General features: G+C 60.2%; 1 protein-coding gene across 1 annotated transcript in view; it reads right to left on the bottom strand.

Moving 5' to 3' along the window:
• LOC111157076 (tensin 3) overlaps nucleotides 1–12,436 on the bottom strand; it is a 201,714-nt gene extending 189,278 nt beyond the window's left edge. Inside the window, exon 1 of the mRNA XM_022518299.1 lies at nucleotides 12,329–12,436. Within this exon, the coding sequence (XP_022374007.1) occupies nucleotides 12,329–12,436 (108 nt within the window). The remainder of the gene's footprint in view (nucleotides 1–12,328) is intronic.
• Between the last annotated feature and the right edge of the window lie 4,405 nt (nucleotides 12,437–16,841).

The following is a 16,841-nucleotide window of genomic DNA, read 5'->3' as shown; positions in this document are numbered from 1 at the left end:
AAAAAAAAAAAAGGTACAAATGTGTAGTTACTTAAGGAAAAAAAGACACTGGGATACCATATAAGTCTAGGGTACAGTTAATAGCATGTGACCACTTTGTTAGGTGACACAGTACCTATATTTGCAGTGCTGTTCTCTTTGTAACCTGTATACGGACATAATGTCGTATGCCAAATGCGCTCCGTAAGAAAAAGAACTAAGTAAACACGGAGAAAGAGGCCTGGGGCGGGGCCTCCAGTCCCAGGGACACAGAGGTCCCAATGGAACGAACAGGGTGCACGTTGGCTGAGGTGAGCCCCGCGAGTCCGCAGGGGCAGGCGCAGGGAGGACTTGCTCCCTCCGGCCCCGCAGGCCAGCCTCGCAGGAGACTTCACTCTGTTTCAACGCCTGCGGGCCTTCGAGAATGCCTCGGTCCGTCGCGGCCGGAAGAGCAGGAGAAGCTGTGAGCTCCCCCAACAGTCTGCCCCCACAGGGGTCTCTGCATGCGCTGGGACTCGGTGGCCTGGGGAGTCCTCTCGGGACCTGCTGGGAAGGGGAGACCGGCAGGGCAGGGGCAGCAGCGGGGGCTCCAAGGAACTCACCACCACGGAGGGGCAGACCCCTGGCAGCCCTGCCTGCCATCTCCAGGCCGCCCCGGCCAGCAAGCCAGGGGACCCCGCTGCCCCCTTCCCGCAGCGTGGTGACGGTGAAAAGCCCCTGGGACGGGCCGGCGCTCAGTTAATGTCAGGTGCAAGAAAGCATGAACGAGGGAGGGAGACAAGCAGGTGGTAGAGGCGCACCACGGCCCTCCGGAAGGCTGCTGTCCGTTTAGAGACAGGTCGACGGGCCGGCGGACAGGCAGAGGGCACATGGCCCTCAAGCACGGCCAGCCTCCAAGCACAGCTGTGCGTTCCTCCTCCCAGCGGCAGGCTGCGGGGTTCCAGCCCCACGCCGACCACACCACGGACGCAAACTCCGCTCCAGAATTGGGCAGCTTGGGTTTGTGTTTTTTTTGTTTTTTGTTTTTTTAATTTATTTTTTTAATGCGCTCAATCCCAAAGAAAGACTTAGTGAACGTGACCTTGGATCGGCAGGACAGAAAGCCAGTAATCGGGGCGGGTGGCTCTCGTCCCCACGGGGGTTGCTGGATGCCCAGCACTTTTCCAAGAACAAAACCCTCGTTTAAATATTAGACAAGAGATTACACATGCTGGTGACTGTGCATCGACAGTGGACACATTTTGAGCGGAAGACAAAGGAAATAATTCTTGCCCTCTCTACAGTGTAGGCTACAAGGAAACCCCACCACTCGCTCTATCCAGAGAGAACATTCCTTTGTGCTCCGAGCAGAGGACAGTGTTTGCCGCTCTCGTCGGGGAGTCTGCGTGGGTTCCTAGTGGGGCCTGACTGGCAACTTCCAATAACAGGACAACTTGAAATGTGGCTCTTTTCCAAGAAACTAACAGTGGGCTAGATTCTCCAGTCTGTCAGAGTAGCATCAACGGCCTTGTCTGAACGTTAGCGGGATAAACTGCAGAGAGAACCTTCCAGAAAAAAGGAAGTGGTGGGCCTGGAAAACTTCCTGAAACCCTGAGGAAACGTGCGGGTACATCCCTCTCTCCTAGTGAGGAACCAGCTTCTAGAACGTTCCCGTGTGGGTGTGGAACCGAGCCCTCGGTTTGTGATGCGTGGGGGGTGGGCTGTGGATACGGGGGCAGCCCAGCGGCTCGGGGACCAAGCGACTGGCCCAAGGGCACCCAGCTACGCCTGAAAGCTCTTATCTTACAGAGATGAAAGCAGCAGCCTTGGTTCTTGTCCTTGGAAGAGCTCAGATTTGAGCAGAGAGACTGCTGACCCCAGAGGGCGCAGGAAGGGCATAGAGGCTGTGGGGGGGGCGGTCCTCGGCCCAGCCCCTTCCCAGCTGCGTGTGGTGGAGGTAGGGGCTGAGCTAGAGAGAAACAGTTGGGGAGGCTCCTCCCAAAGCTAAAGTAGCTGAAGAATAACAAAGAAGGAAATGACCGCAAGTCCCCAGGAGACAGACAGACACACACACACACACACACACACACACACACACACACACACACACGAGACCCCCTGCCCACACGGTCATCAGGGAGCGTCCTCCGTGCCCCCAACCCCCGCGTGATCAGCGACCCCGCAGAGCAGCCCCGGGACGGTCTCCGATGGCCGGCCGGCTCCCGTTCTGCCGTGGAGTAAACACCAGCAGTGTCCAGCCGGGGCCTCCTCTGTGCTCAGCACAGGACACGGACGTGCGGAAGTCCTCAAAGCCCACGGGCCAGACACCAGCCGAACACAGCAGAAACACAGGGCTCAGCAGACAGAAGGCAGGCAGGCCGCCCTGAAGCCGGTGCAGAGCAAACAAGAGAACCCCCTTGGCCAAAGTCTCTGACGTCCAACAGCCCGGTGACCCAACCCCAGCTTGGCACCTAACCCCAGAAGCTGGGCCTGTCTCTGGGCCACAGAGCTGAGCTCAGGCCGGCAGGTCCCAGCCAGACAATGACCAAAAACGCTGGCCCCAGAGCTTCAGGGGGCTGCAGCCGGCCAGAGCACAGCTCCAGCGCCCCCCAGCCCGCCGCTCCCAGATGTGCCCCCCACACATGCTGAGCCTGGGACCAGTACAGATACGAGAGCCAAACCAGGGTGTGCAAAAGCAGTGGGCTCTGCCCCACGGACCCTGGGCCAGGAGGATGGCCCCGCCTGGACACCGCAGGGCAGAGACCGCACATACCTCCGGGTGGGCTGTATGCAGAATCATAAAGGCCCGCAGACCACCCCTCATCCTCCACCCCCTGCCCAGAGGAGGAGCTGCGGCTGCTGCTGGATGTGCTCATTGTCCCCAGAGGAAGTTCTGACAAACTGGCCCCCGGGGTGGCCAGGAGCCGGCTTGCACCTGCAGTGGGGAGGAGGAGGCAGGTGCACGGGCAGGGGTGCGAACAGTGGTCCCGGGACAGCATGGGGCGGGGGGGGGGGGGCGGTCAGCAACAGCTGACATGCTGTGAAAGCGAACTGTGCCCTTCTATGTGACCCCTACCTTGGGCCTTCCTATGTACGTGGGGTGGGGAGGGGTGAGGACAGGGAGGGACTCTGTCTGTGCCCCAATCTCATGCTAACGTCTCCTCCGGTTAAAATCAGCAGCCTGGCAGGCGGGACACCAGCAGGGGCTCTGGGGGGCACACAAGGAGCCACCAGGGCTGCTCCAGAAAACAGGGCTTGGGCACTGCCAATGTCTGCCCACGCAGTCCCAAACATGCAGGGCGCCCGAAGGGTGAGGCCACGCGTCAGACCGTCCCTTAGGGCACTGGTCCCGGACATGCCTGTCCAGTAGCGGGCCAGGACCCCGGTCCTGGGGCCCCCCTTCCCCACAGCTCCTCCCGGTCCCCCAGCCCAGAGACTTTCTTATGGGTTCTGCTGAGAAGTGCCCTCTGTCAGGGGCCTGTGTGCCTCCAGCTGCCGCTCCACCTGCCAGCACGGCAGCCCGGGACGCAGGCCCAGGTCCTATGCACAGCTGCTTGGCCTATAGGCGCTCCTGCATGCTGAGGGTCCCCCCCACCATGCAGAAGGCCCGATCCCTGCCAGGTGCACGGTCCCCAGCCACCTTGCCCACCCTCCCTCCTGTGCGGCTGCACTCGCTCGGGGACATTCTGGGGCAGCTCCCCATCCACCCTAGAGCTCCCACAGGCCCCGGGAGGTCCTGGCACCAGCCGCAGACCTCCCCCCGCCACAGGTTAAACAGCATGAAGAGTGAAGGCTTTGACACCTGTCCTAGTTTTAACAAGTGGATGTCCCATCCTGGCCTTCTCATCCCCTCTGCCCTCCTCAACCCCTTCCCTGCCTCAAGGACACTCCACGTGGTTCCTGCCCACAGTCCCTACCCCCAGGGCTCCTTCCCCAGAATGCCCAGGATTTGAGTCCGACTCTGAGATCCAACTTCAAGCCCCTCTGAAAGAAGGCGCACAGACCCAGCCTTTAGAGGGCCCAGGCCAAGGTCAGAAGCCTGCGTGGCCTCTGAAGCTTCTCCCACCGTTGTTACCTGCAGCCTTTAGGAATGTCTCCCCCTCCACATCCTCCAAACCTGACCAATGCTGCAAAGGCCCACGTTGGAAAAGATGCCAGTAAGTCTGGTCCAACTGCCTGGCAGGGAGGGGACGAGGGCTGCTTGCTGGCATTCTTGACGTGAGCCTCCGAACATGTTCTTGGAGGATAAAAATTAACCAGCGACCACTGGGCTGGGGCCCCTCACTCCCATCGGTTGTGTGCCCGGGTCAGGAGGGCTGCCCCCAACCCCTTCCCCAGCGCTGGACGCTCATTGCCGCCACACGGAGGCCAGGCCAGCGCAAGGCCCAGGTCCGAGTTCCCTCCAAAAAGCCGCGGGGGGAGCGCTGGGTAACGGCCCTCAGAGACCCTAGGCTCTGGCACGCAGTCCCCAGACTGAACTATTTATCCAAATTAAAACCATTCTCCAGAAACAAAATCAGACCCTTTTAATTGAAAATAAAACCAAGCAACCCTGAAGGCTCTATTTTTTTTTTTTAAATGAAAGACATTCTTCCTGCTTTCTCATTCCATTAATCACAGAGTTTACACGATCTGTCAAAATAGCTCAGTAAGAAGCCTCCCTCTTCCTTTGCCTGCAGGCCTGGTTTTCAGCCTGTACACGCCGGCGTTCGGAGATATCAGGTGGACACGGGGAGACCCCAGTGAGCACATGGGTTTCTGCACTGTGGTATCTGGGGGGACTTCCAAAAGCCTGTGTCCCCTCCTGGGCATACACCCAAAAGGAGGGAAAGCAGGGGTCAAGACAGATCTCCATGCACCCTTGTTGCCAGCGAAACTGCAGGAGCAGTGCGCGTGTCCACCAACGGACACACAAATCACGGTCTGTCCACGCGGTGTGCAGCCTTCGAATGGGAGGGCCTTCCGACACCCGGCACAGGATGGATGCGCCGGAGGATGTGAGCGGAATAAGGCAGTCACAAAAAGGACAAAGACTGTGTGACCCTTCGGGGGGAGCACACTCACGGAGCCAGAGAATCGGGGTGCTGGGGGCGGGGGAGGGGAGTGTTTCCTGGACAGACGTTTCCTTTCACGAGACGAAAAGGGATCCAGGGATGGACGGGGGCGTTGCCAGCACGACACGAATGTGCTCAGTGCCACTGACCTGTCCACTTGAGAACGTTAAAATGGGAGGCGCTGTTCTATGCATTTTACCACCAAAAAAAAAAAAAAAAAAAAGTTTGTGTTCTTTGACCTCTGCACCAGGCTTGGAAGTCCTTCCAGGCACAAGACCAGCCGGAGTCCTGCTCAAGAACGTCCGCGCACGGGTACGCGCGGGGGGCGCGGCCGGAGCACAGACAGCTGTCCGGTCCGCTCCTGCGTCTCCACGTGCTGGGGCGCCTGCTGCCGTCGACCCCCCACCCCGAGTGCGCAGAGGCAGTTACGGGGTGGGGGGGACGCGCTGTCACTGCCGCGTTGGTGCTGAAATGCGGGGCCCAGGGCGGCACGCGGGACCGGGGTGCCGTCAACCCAAACAGCGCAGCCGAACGGCCGCGAGCGAGCCAGGAAACACGGCCTCGGGGCGGTGCTGCCGGAAGGGGCGGTGCTGCCGGAAGGACGGTTCTCCAAGTCCACAGCCAGGGGAGAGCCCGGGAAAATGGTTTTGTAGGAAAAGACTCAAAAATCAGCTTAAGCAGCTCAGACCCCCACTACCCGGGAAGCTTCTCCTACCCCCGAGTAGCAGAGATGACAAGGGTCCCCCCTCCCCCGGCAGGCCCGGGCCTCACTCAGCTCCCCCCCAGTGGAGACAAGCACAGATCGCCCCGCCCACCACCCACCACCCACCGCCCACCGGGCACTTCAGCTCTTCTAGCGGTGAACTGGAAACACACCTGTCGGGATCCTCAGGACGAAGGTGCCCCACCGCCTCCTCCGGTTATCACAGGACTCGGCCCCCCCGCGCGGAATCAGATAGCGCGTCCAGGAATGAGGAAGTGCGGTTCCAGCAGGAGCCGCTGGGGCTAGGGACATTCAGTGGGACCAGAGTCAGCAGTGGCCAGCGAGGGACAGCCCATGGGACCTGCCGGCGTGAGTCCCGCGAGGGGCATCAAGGCCCCAGGCTGCAGGTGGGGACACCCCAAGGACACTTATGGCGACAGAGGGCGCCTTTACCCCAGGCCTATGGCCGGCAGGACCCACTCTTTCCCCCAGCAGGCTGCCTGAACCTCGCCTTTGATCTGTGTCCAAAATCACCAGTGGGAGGGAGGGAGCCTCAGGAAACCCCTGAGAGGTGATGAATTAGGAGGGAGGACAGCCAGGACCGAGTCAATGGAGCCCTTTTGTTCCTGGAGCCTGTGCTGCAGCTCCAGCTCCGGCCCTAGCTCCGGGAGGAATGTGCGCAGAACGCAGACACCCAGCTAATGGCCCGGCCGGGCCCCAGGGCGCCTCGATCGATGGCCAGATGTGGGCCAGCCCCCCACCAACATCCCCCCCCCAGCTTTAGATGAGTGCATGGCACTCTGCTGCTGTGGGCCGCGGTGGGAGCGTGATCCGGACTCCGGCCAGCCTTTCCTGCAAAGAGCAAAGCCAGCACAGGCCCCGGGGCCGCACCCCTCGAGCACTTGCCTGCTCCCCTGGCTCAGAGCTACTCCGCTCGTGTCTTCCAAACCTCAGGGAGTGGTTTCACCACTGGCGGCCAGCTTCAGAAAGTCTGCACTGAAATGCCACTGGGGCACACTGGCTGCTACCTCTGGGCACAGTGAGGGCCGCTGAGACCCTCAGCTGCCTGGACGGTGCCCTCGGGCGCAGCGTGGAGGATGCCCGCGGGCACAGCCCGGCCCCGAGGGCACCAGCTGCTCCCTGCTCGGGAGCTGGAACAGGGTCCCACAGACAGACGTCCCTTAATGCTGAAGAACAAAGCCGGAGCTGCAACGGGTACGGGGAGGGTCATCATCTCTCCAGAGCAGAGGAAGAGGAAGGCGGGAGCCCCCCCGTGCCACAATGAGAGCCCAGGGAGGAAGGAAGAGAGAAGCAGAGAGAGACACAGGCTCCCTGTCCGAGGAAGCAGCTGCGCAGGGAGCCCTGCCAGCTGGGGACACCTCGCCGGCCCCTCACGGGGAGCCATGGGGACCCCTGGTCTTGGGAAGAAGTCCCAGTTTTGCAGCCAGGCCTGGGTTCCAATCTGGGACGGCCCCCAGCGCCACGCCACGCCATCCGCTCACACAGGCTCCAGCCCCGGTGGCCAACACGGGGCAGACTCCGATCCCAGACGCACCAGGCCCATGACACCGGCGAGCAAGTCAAGCTCTCTGAGTCTCAGGGCCCAATTCTGGAAAATATGGACAAAACCACGCCTCTCGAGGCTGGGCGAAGATCAGATCCTGCCCAGCAAACGCCCCCCGTGGCAAGCACAGCTGTGCCTTCGGAAGAAAGCCTTAGGCTCACAAGGTCACTAGCCTGGCGCAGGGGGATGCTCGCAGAGGGGGGGCACCCAGGCTTCCTGCCCAGCCCAGGAATGCCTTGGAAAGGCTTCTCTCCCCCAGAGCTGGTGGCCTCGAGGGGCTCCTCCCTTCCCTGATCAGAGAATGTTCCCCTGGAGGGAATTTTCCTGCTTACTGACCAAGACTTCTTGAACGTAATTTGTCATTAACTTAGCCCGCCCAGGACAAAATACATGAATTCCAGATTGCCGCCTTCTATTTTTCCTAAATTCTCATAACTCTTTTAAAATGTGTAGGGGGTCATCCCTGATGACCCTCATCCCCTCCCCTCTGTGACACAGGAAGGCACTGTGATGGCTTCTAAGGTTGGCCCCAGGTGGCCGTCATCCTGCCTTCCCTGGCCTCCTCCTTCCCATCCAGCAGAGGCGGCCCCACCCCTACCGGGGGGTGGGCGTTGGGGGGGGGGGTTCCGGAACACCCTGCAGGGCTGCACCAGCACCAGACATACAGCTGAGACCCAGAGGTCCCCAAGTACACAAGGAGAGGGACAGTGTGATATGCCTGCAGGAGGGCCCACCTCGTGGATGCGGCCAACCCCCATACGGGGAGACGTGGGTGTTCACCAAACACGGTCCCCATAGGCAAGGGCCCACAGGAAGTTCCAGAAACCCAGAGATTCATGTTTCCTGCATTTCTAGGAAAGGAGCAGACATGGAGACCTAACGGGTCCTGGCCTGAACAGTTGTGGGGGGCAGTGACCCCGCGGGGGAGTGACCCGGCCGTTAGTTCTCAGGACTCAACGCAGTAAAACAGATTCATAACATTTCTGGAACCTAAGAGAAGCCAAGTCCCGCTCGGCAGCACTTTGATGGAAGCGACCTTGAATGCGTGGGCGTTTTCAAGGCAGGGGGCATTGTGGTAACAATGCCTTTGTGCAGTGGGTGGGCTTTCCATGCCAGCTTCATGTGGGCGCGCCTGGGAAGAGCACCCGCGGCATGCAGCCCCCCACACCCCGCTGGGCCCGGAGGGTTTCAGAAAAACCTCTGTCAGAACAGCCGAACAGTGCGGAGGTCAGAGGACTTTCCAGAGACAGTGACGGCCGCCCACGCTGTCGCTTCCTGCCGGGAACCAAGGGCAGCTCTGACCTCACCAGACACACGCTCAACTAACCCACTCACAAGGACTGCTGTTCCCGGATCCACAGAGACAACCGCAGTGGTCTCCAGGCGCACAGGCTGGCTCTTGGGCAGTCCAGGATCCGTGCACCTTTCAGGGGGAGGTGGCAGGCACCTCACCCCTGCTCCCACTGCCAGGAGCAGACCCTCAGGCCCAGCCATGAAACAGGGCCTCTCCCGTGGCTGGGAGCCACCCTAAGGAAGCCTCCTACCGAGAGAGCCACGGCCCCACTGGGTGGTGGGCACACAAGGGTAACACTGCTGGTGGAGGCTGGGGGATTCTCCAGCAGGAATGCCCTGCGCCTCCCCCATCGGGAGCTCATGGGGAGGGGAGGGTGTCGCGAGGGAACAGAAGGCTTCTCCCCAACATCAGGGTGGTTTATGCCTGGCCGATCCTAGAGAAGGAGCAGGAGAGGCGGGCCACTAGCCAGAGGTTTGATCCGGACCCCTACCTGACAACGTCCTCATCTGTAAAATGGGCCAGCCTGCGGGTCCAAAACCGTCCCTTCTGGGGCTCTCTCCCCTCACTTTCCTCAACTTTTCACCTTCTTCTCAGGCTTTTTCATTCTTTTTAATCCCCACCCCCATCAGAGGCAACACCCCGCTGCAGGAACGTATTTGAACCTGTGACCTTCAGCTCCCAGGGTCCCCTTTGCAAGGGGCTCTATTTGAAACCATTAGGTGCCAATGCTACCCTTTGTAAACATAGTCAGTTTGCATCCAGGAGCACTCAGCTCCTGGCGCGCCTACTTCTCTTTCTGCCTCCCCAGAGCTTTGCAAAGCGTCCATCTGCCCATCTGCCGCCGCTGCCAGCTTTGCCGCTGGGCAGAGGAATCCGCCATGAGAATAGGCACCCACTCGTCCGGGGAGCAGGAAGCCCGGGGCTGCACCACCCTGTTTCATCAACTTGGACAAGACACCTAGCCTTTTCTTTGCCTCCGTTTGCACACCCGTAAAATGGGGCCATAACCGCAGCTCCCTCTGGGGGTTGCCACATGCATGAAAGGTGAAATGAACTCAGGCAAGGCAGTCAGCACACACGCTGGAGATGTGCGCCCGATGCTTTGTCTCTGAACTCACCCTTCCTCTGCAAGATTGCAAAGTAAGTTACTATTACTTTGAGGTCAGGAGTCTGGCCTCCTGCCGGTTCCCAGGCAGCTCCCGGTGCACAAAGGTCCCCTCTTTCCCTGCAGCCAGGCCCTGCTCCCTCCACCCTCCAGCTGCAGACTCCAGGGGGGTCCCTCCTTGGCCCCTCCAGCCTCTCCACAGAAAGGCCTTTCTAATACTTGTTGATTGATTTGCAAATATAACCTCCCCCGCCCTAAAGAGGGGAGAATCACAGGACGCAATCTCTTTCAAAGAGCCAAGAAATGGAGCACTTCAAAGACTCAAAGAGGGCAACGGGCGCACAGCAAACCCACCAGAATGTCAAAACGGGGGTCATGAAGGCCGGACGTCAGGCAATGAGATAATTAATGCAATATTAACATTAATGCAATGAATGCAATGAAAACTCGCGCGGTGCTATTTTCAGGATATGTTTCAAGTCTTGGAGGCCCACGGGTCCATATCACAGGGAGTGAAAGCCCAGAGAAACTCTAAGTGTGTGAAGGGCTGGAACCCCGTCAGGGTGGGCGCTTCTCCCTAAGCAGGCAGTGACGGCCCTCAGCAGTGCTCTCTCTTGTCCCCACGTCCCGGGGCGCTGGTATTAACCACGGTGGACAGTGGGGGTCACCCTCTGGTGCTGTCTTAAGAATCCAGTCCCTTCCCGCCACACACAGATGTTCGTATCACTTCAGGCAAAGCCCCCAGGGCCCTTGTCAGCCAGCGGCGCCCACCCGCACGCAGACCCCCGCCCGCGCCCCGGGACCCTCCCCCCTGCGGCTTGTCAGCGACCGCGCGGCGGGCCGGGGTACACGTGCCACAGGTGGCGCGGGGCCCCAGCGACCCCGCGCGGTTTCTGCTCCTTCGGAAGGAGCGAGCTCCCCCCCCACCCGCCCCGCGCCTCCCGCCCAGCCCGGGGACGGGGACGGAGCCTGCTGGCCCAGAGCGGGAGAGGGCCCCCGAGCTCGGCTCTCCGCCCTGCAAGTCTCGGGACGCGTCCCAGAGAGCGAAGTCCTCCGGGCGCCGCCGCGCATTGCCGCTCCGGCCGCGCCCCCGGACCCGGACCCAGACCCGGACCCGGACCCCGGATCTGCGCCGCCGGCCCCGTCCCCGGACCCCAGGCCGCTCGCTCTCGCGCGCTCCCCGAGCTCCTCCCCGCGCCCAGCGCGCTTTCGCCGGCGCCGGCCCGAAACAAAGCGAGCGGCGGCGCGGCCCGGTACCTGGGCGAGCGGCGGGTCCCGCGGGCGATGGCCGCAGCAGGCCGGGCGCTGAGCAGCGCAGCAGCGCGCGGGCGGGCCGTCCTCCTGGCTCGCCGCCGCGCCCGCCGCAGGGCCCCCTCGAGGCGGAGCGGGCAATCGCCGCCGCCGCCGCGCCCGGCCGCCCGTCACCTGGCCTCAGCGCCCAGCCCTGCGGGCGCAGGGCGGACCCGCCCCCGCGCACCCCCGTGCGCCCCTGCGCCCCGGGACCTCCCCGCCAGGCCCCGCGGGACCGCCAAATGGTGGCCCACCCGGGGGTCCCTGCTCGGAGAGTTCACGCGCCGCAGGTGGGGGGCGGGGGGAGGCTGGAGGCCTGACCCCTGCAAAACCGGTTGTTCCTTCCTTCACTCATTCCTTCCTTCCTTCCACGCTTCAATTACTGTGCCCGCTGGAACCCAGGCCTCCCTGCCCGCGGGTAGCTCACACTCTAGCACGGTTCTGCAGACGTAAAGCAGCGCGGCCATGGGGGGCAAGGCCCAAGTTGCTTTAGAAGTGCCTGGAAGGGAGGGAGGACTTCACAAGTCACATGACTTCTTAAAATGAGCCCGGAGAAACAAGGAGGACTGTCTGGCCAGAAGCGTTCAGGAGAGCAAGTCCCAGGCCAGAGGGATACTCAGGGCAGGAGAGGCAGAGAAATTCCAGCATCCCCCCGAGACTCAAATATCCCCTCAGTCAGTCTCTCAGCCTCTGTTTACCCATTAGTGAAATCCGGGAAATGGGCAGCACCCTCCAAAGATGCCCTTGGAAAACACACAGCCCTCTGCAGATTTCGAGTGCTGCCCCTCACAGGCAAAAGAACGGTGTCAACAAGATCTTATCCTGAGGCCCGTGAGTGCGTGGGAAGCCCCGGCACAGGGAAAGCACATGTGAGAAGACACCCACCCTACAACCTGCAGAAGAAAGGCAGGGGTTGTACCAGCCTCGGGGACCAAATTGTCTTAGAATACCACCTGGAGAGGCCTGCGCACGTCTTAAGGTGCTGTTACCAGGAACGGCCCCTGATCGGGGCTGGACACCCAACGCTACCTGGGCCCTCGGGGTCCAGCCGTGCCTGTCCTGGCTTGTGGGGACCTTCCTCGGTTCTTCATGGAAAGCAGAGGCTGACCCTCACTCCCGTTCCACTCCTACCCTGCAACGCCTCTTGGAAAGGCTGATAATCCCTGCCTTGCTCTAGAGGGTAGCATGATTTCTCAAGAGGTCAAAACTCATGACTCTCATCCTCAGACGGCAGAGGGTACCGTGAAAGGAGCCTCAGCAGAAGAGGGGAGGAGTGAGGAGCTCGCAGCCCACGGACCCCTAAATGGGGCTGAGTCTGATGTTATCACCCATAGGGAAAGAAGCTGAAATTGTAGCTAACCTGACCAAGGTCACCCAGCTGTTCAGCAAGAGAACATGACAAAGATCCAGAACCCTCAGGCCGACAAGCTCCTCTCAGCTCTCTTCCACACCGCCTTGTTCTGCTCATCCAGCTGTCCCGGCTGTGTCAACTCGTCTCTTTACTGGAACATCCCAGAGCCGACCACCTCTGCCCATCCTGTGTCTCAGGCTCTGTCACAGTGTCCAGGTCCCTGCTGGCTGAACGACTAGGTGAACGTGAACTTCTGAAGGTACCAGGACATCTACTTGCGGGGACAAGGCCAATAAGCTTGCCCGAGATCACGCGGCTGGGAAGCGGGGGGTCCTCGCCCCTGCGGGGCAGCCTCTCCTAAAATCTCTGTCCTCAACTTTCTCTCCCTCAAAGCCGAACAGTCCCACCCACCCTGCTGTCCCTTGCCAGCTAGCTGTCCCTTGCCTCTGGGACTGTGGACACGTGGAGGCCTATTGAGACAGTGTCTGTCTTCATACATCCCCCCGCAGAGCCCCGAGAAGGGAGGAGACACACTGGACCTGGTGTTCTCGTGCATTTCCCTTAGCCGGAGCAGCTGGCTCCCAGATTCACCGAAATGCAGATGCCCGCACCTGCCCGCACCTGGCCAGAGACTGGCACAGGGTGTGGCGGGCTTCCCAAATCCAGGAGCTCCCACTTCCCAGCCCACAACTTGGACTCTCCAAGAACCTGAACAACAACAGGGCACGCTGCAATTATCTGAAAAGGGGACACACATTTTTTCCATCCTTACCCATCCAAAAATATCTCAAATCTGAAAGCAAAAGTCAGAGCAGTTTAGCTGAGGTCAAGCAGGCTTACACCAAACCCGCCGCTCCCTCCCCAGCACTGCAGATGGGGCAGGCGTGGGTCTGGGTGGGGGCTCGGCTGCGTCTCCACTGCCCAGAGTCCCTCTTGTTCCTTCCCACTGGAGTTCTGAAAGAACTTTCTGGAACTTTGTCGCTGCCATGAAGATGATCTTGGCCACGGCCGCAGTCTGACGATTCAATACGCCTGGGTCAAAGACAGCATGTGGGCAACGACGTGGGTAATTTTCTGATTTCCTTGCACTGAAAAGTAACATTTTCCGGGGAGCCGCTGGAAGGGGCAGCAGGAGGCAGGACACGGGATGCAGATCCCCGGCTCACGGCGCTGGGAGGCTGCAGCAGGTCCACAAGCTGGTGCGGTGCATTTAGGTACGGTGCTCCTCCAGAGCTCACAGGGACATGGCCCCCTTCCCTCCCTATGCTTCTCTCCCCGGGCACACAAGTCCACAGGCACGACCCAGCACCTTGCCTTTTCCGTTCCCCAGAGGCTTTCCCTAAACCCATGGAATCTCAGTACTCTCTCTGCTAAAGTGCACACACACCATCTTCCTCAGCTATGGCCCTGGGCCCCCCCAACCTGTGCCCTGCTGGGACCATGGACATCGGCTCTGAGACAGATCTGAGCATGTTCATATGCCAGGGGAGAGACGGAGGCAGGCAAAGAGGGTGCCGGTGCCGTGGGAGCTGTCCTGGAGCACATGGGTCAGTCTTGGGCGTGGGCCACTGCTGGAAGGCCGCCCTTTGCCTGTGAGGTCGTCCCCAAAGGAGGTGGACGGCTCAGGGCCACCTCCCAGCAGCCCGGCCAGCAAGTGTTCATTGAAGGAATCGGGACCATTACAGGGATCTCGAGGTCCCACGGGGCTGCTTTGTCCCGGGAGCAGCCTGCCCAGAGAACCCAGCTGGGCTCCATCCTGCGGGCCGCTGGGGCTGCTCTCTCTCCTGATGGTCCCGCGCCCCACCCCACCCCAGGCAACCTTAGAGCAGGAGCCCAGGAGACTGGGGGCAAAGAGCGGGAAAACGAACGCCATGGCAGAGCGGGAAGAAAGTCGCCGCAGGGCGGATCGGCTCGGGACTTCTGGGGCCCATCCCTGAAGCCCTGACAGTCCGGCGTTCTGTTCCTGCAGCCAAACCCATTCCTAAGGGGATCAGGGCCTTCCGGAGAGCTCTGAGCCGAGGGGTGAGGACAGGAGCCGCCTGAAGGGGCGGGGTCTGGAGCGTGTGGGCGTGGCCCCCCCCCCCCCCCCCCCCGGCCCTCGCCTCAAGCACTAGTGCCTCTTCCTCCCGCTCAACCCTCCCCGCAGGTGCGCAGCCCGGTCCTGAGCCCCCGGTCCTGAGCTCCCGGTCCTGAGCTCCCGGTCCAGCGGCCGCACTGATGGGAGACCCGCAGCGCCCCTCGCTGCTCCCGCCTGCCTTCCACCCAGCTACGTCTTGGCCTCCCCAGTGCTGAGCTGGGCGCAGGGGCCTCCGCGAACATTTGGCGAGGGTGTGTGTGTTGAATAAGCGGGTGATCCTGGAAGAACAAACCGGCCTGAGGGGCCCGGGTGTCCAGGAGCGCGGATCGTGCTGGGCATGGAGCCTGTTTGAGATTCTCTCCCTCGTCCTCTGCCTCCGCCCCCCACCCCCCCGCCGCCTCTCACTCTCCCCCTCTCTCTCTTTTTCTCTTAAAAAAAAAAAACTAAATAAAACGGCCCTGAAGAAGACCTGGGAGGAGTAGCCCGGGGACAACGAGCAGACCCAGCCCCAGCGCCCCACGCTAAGGGCTGATCCCATCCCCACTGGGAGGAGCGGGGCTCTGGGAGAGAGGGCGGGTTCTGGGGTCTGGGTCCCAGCAGGAAACCCATGAGCAGAGCCCAGAGCCCCACTAGTGCCAGGGAATGAAAGGCTTGAGGCAGTGGAAGGGACCCGCCCCCCAACTCCCCAACCCCACAGAGCTCTTGGTGGCTAAACCTCGAGCCATCTGAGCAACTAAACAAACACAGTTTGGGGCTATCATTCAAAGTATGGATATAAACACGCATGAGTCCATACTGATGGACTGACTGGTTGAATGAGTGTGTCAGAATAGGGCCGATCCCCCTCAGAGAAGATTTCCAAACAGCCTATGTGGCTAGCTCCCCACCAAGGAGACCGGGAGATGGGGCTCCCTCCCCACCCCGGAGCCTGGGGGTCAGGGTCCACAGTGACCCTGAGCGGTGCTGAGAGCAGGTCCCCTTGACCTGAGGTGGTGGGGACGACACTCCGCCTCTGTGTCTCCCTCCCAGCTCACCCTGAACCCCAGCCTACGCGGGAGGAAACGCCAGACAATCCCAGCTGAGGGGCTGTCGGACTACAAAACACTGACCAGCGCTCGTCCACACTGTCAAGGTCATCAAAAGCCAAGTGTGAGATCCTCTCAGGAGGATCCCAAGGAGACACAAGGACTAAATGTCTGCTGGTGTCCTGGGCGGGGTGCTGGGACAGAGCAAGGACGGTGGGCTCCCATTAGCGAACCCCGAATATGCTGTGGGCTTTAGAGGAGTGTGAGGTCCCAGCCCTGGTACCTGAGCCATGACAATGTGACCGCAGATAACCAAGAACGAGATGTCACCATGGACTGCCCCTCCACGTCCTGGAGAGAGCCAAGCACCCCCAAACTTCCATGAACCTTCGGCTACAAAACACGCGGTTCCCTTGCTCGGGGAGCTTGTGTCGACCTGAACTTGTGGACGTGTGGAGTTCCTTCCCTTTGTCTCCCCTTCACATCTGTGTCCTTCTTAAACTTCGTCTTTTTTAGTGAAACATGGATTTATTTCCAGAGAGATGAAATTTCTGGGATAAAGTATGTGTCTGATTCCACGTCTCTGCCCCGTATGTCATGGTGTCTGTCCAGCTGAGCAGGAACAGTGGGCACCGTGGGGGACATAGGGTGCCAGGAAGGACATGACTGTTTCTAAAACATACATGTCTCTACTGAAGATAATGTGAATATTTAAGGAAAATTTAAAGCATCGATAACACCTGACCTTCATTCTAAGGACATCAGACATACTAAACCACATGGTACATTGCATGTTCCAAAACCGGACCGATGGACTTCGTGAACAATGCTTTACATCAAAAACTGTGACTTAATTTCAAACAAAGGTATTACCATCCTCTTCCTCTATTCTGTGTGTGATCAACTCGGTGAATCCACTAGGTTCCTGACATGAGTGCCAGTCCCTGATGCTCCGACTGCTTTTTCCACATTTTGCACCGAATTCAACAGCACCATGGGGGGAGCAGGATGCAGATTATGATGCAGATCTCAAGATAAGCAGTGATTCCTGGGGTGCCTGGGGGGCTCAGTCGGTTAAGAGTCTGTCTGTCTTCCGCTCAGGTCATGATGTCAGGGTCCTGGGGTCGAGTCTCTTCTCCCTCTGCCCCTCCCCCCTCTCATGCACGGGCACTCTGTATCTCTCAAATAAATAAAATCTTAAAAGAAAAAAGCAGGGGGCACCTGGGTGGCTCAGTCGTTAAGCACCTGCCTTAGGCTCAGGTCATGATCTCAGAGTTCTGGGATCGAGCCCCGCACTGGGCTCCCTGCTCAGTGGGAAGCCTGCTTCTCCCTCTCCCATTCCTCCTGCTTGTGTTCCCTCTCTCTCTGTCAAATAAATAAATAAATCTTAAAAAAATAAAGATAAGCAGTGATTGCTGCA

Source organism: Enhydra lutris, unplaced genomic scaffold, assembly GCF_002288905.1.
Source record: "Enhydra lutris kenyoni isolate GAN:26980312 unplaced genomic scaffold, ASM228890v2 scaffoldscaffold51, whole genome shotgun sequence".
Lineage (NCBI taxonomy): Eukaryota > Metazoa > Chordata > Mammalia > Carnivora > Mustelidae > Enhydra > Enhydra lutris.
This window is presented reverse-complemented; position numbering and strand designations above follow the sequence as displayed.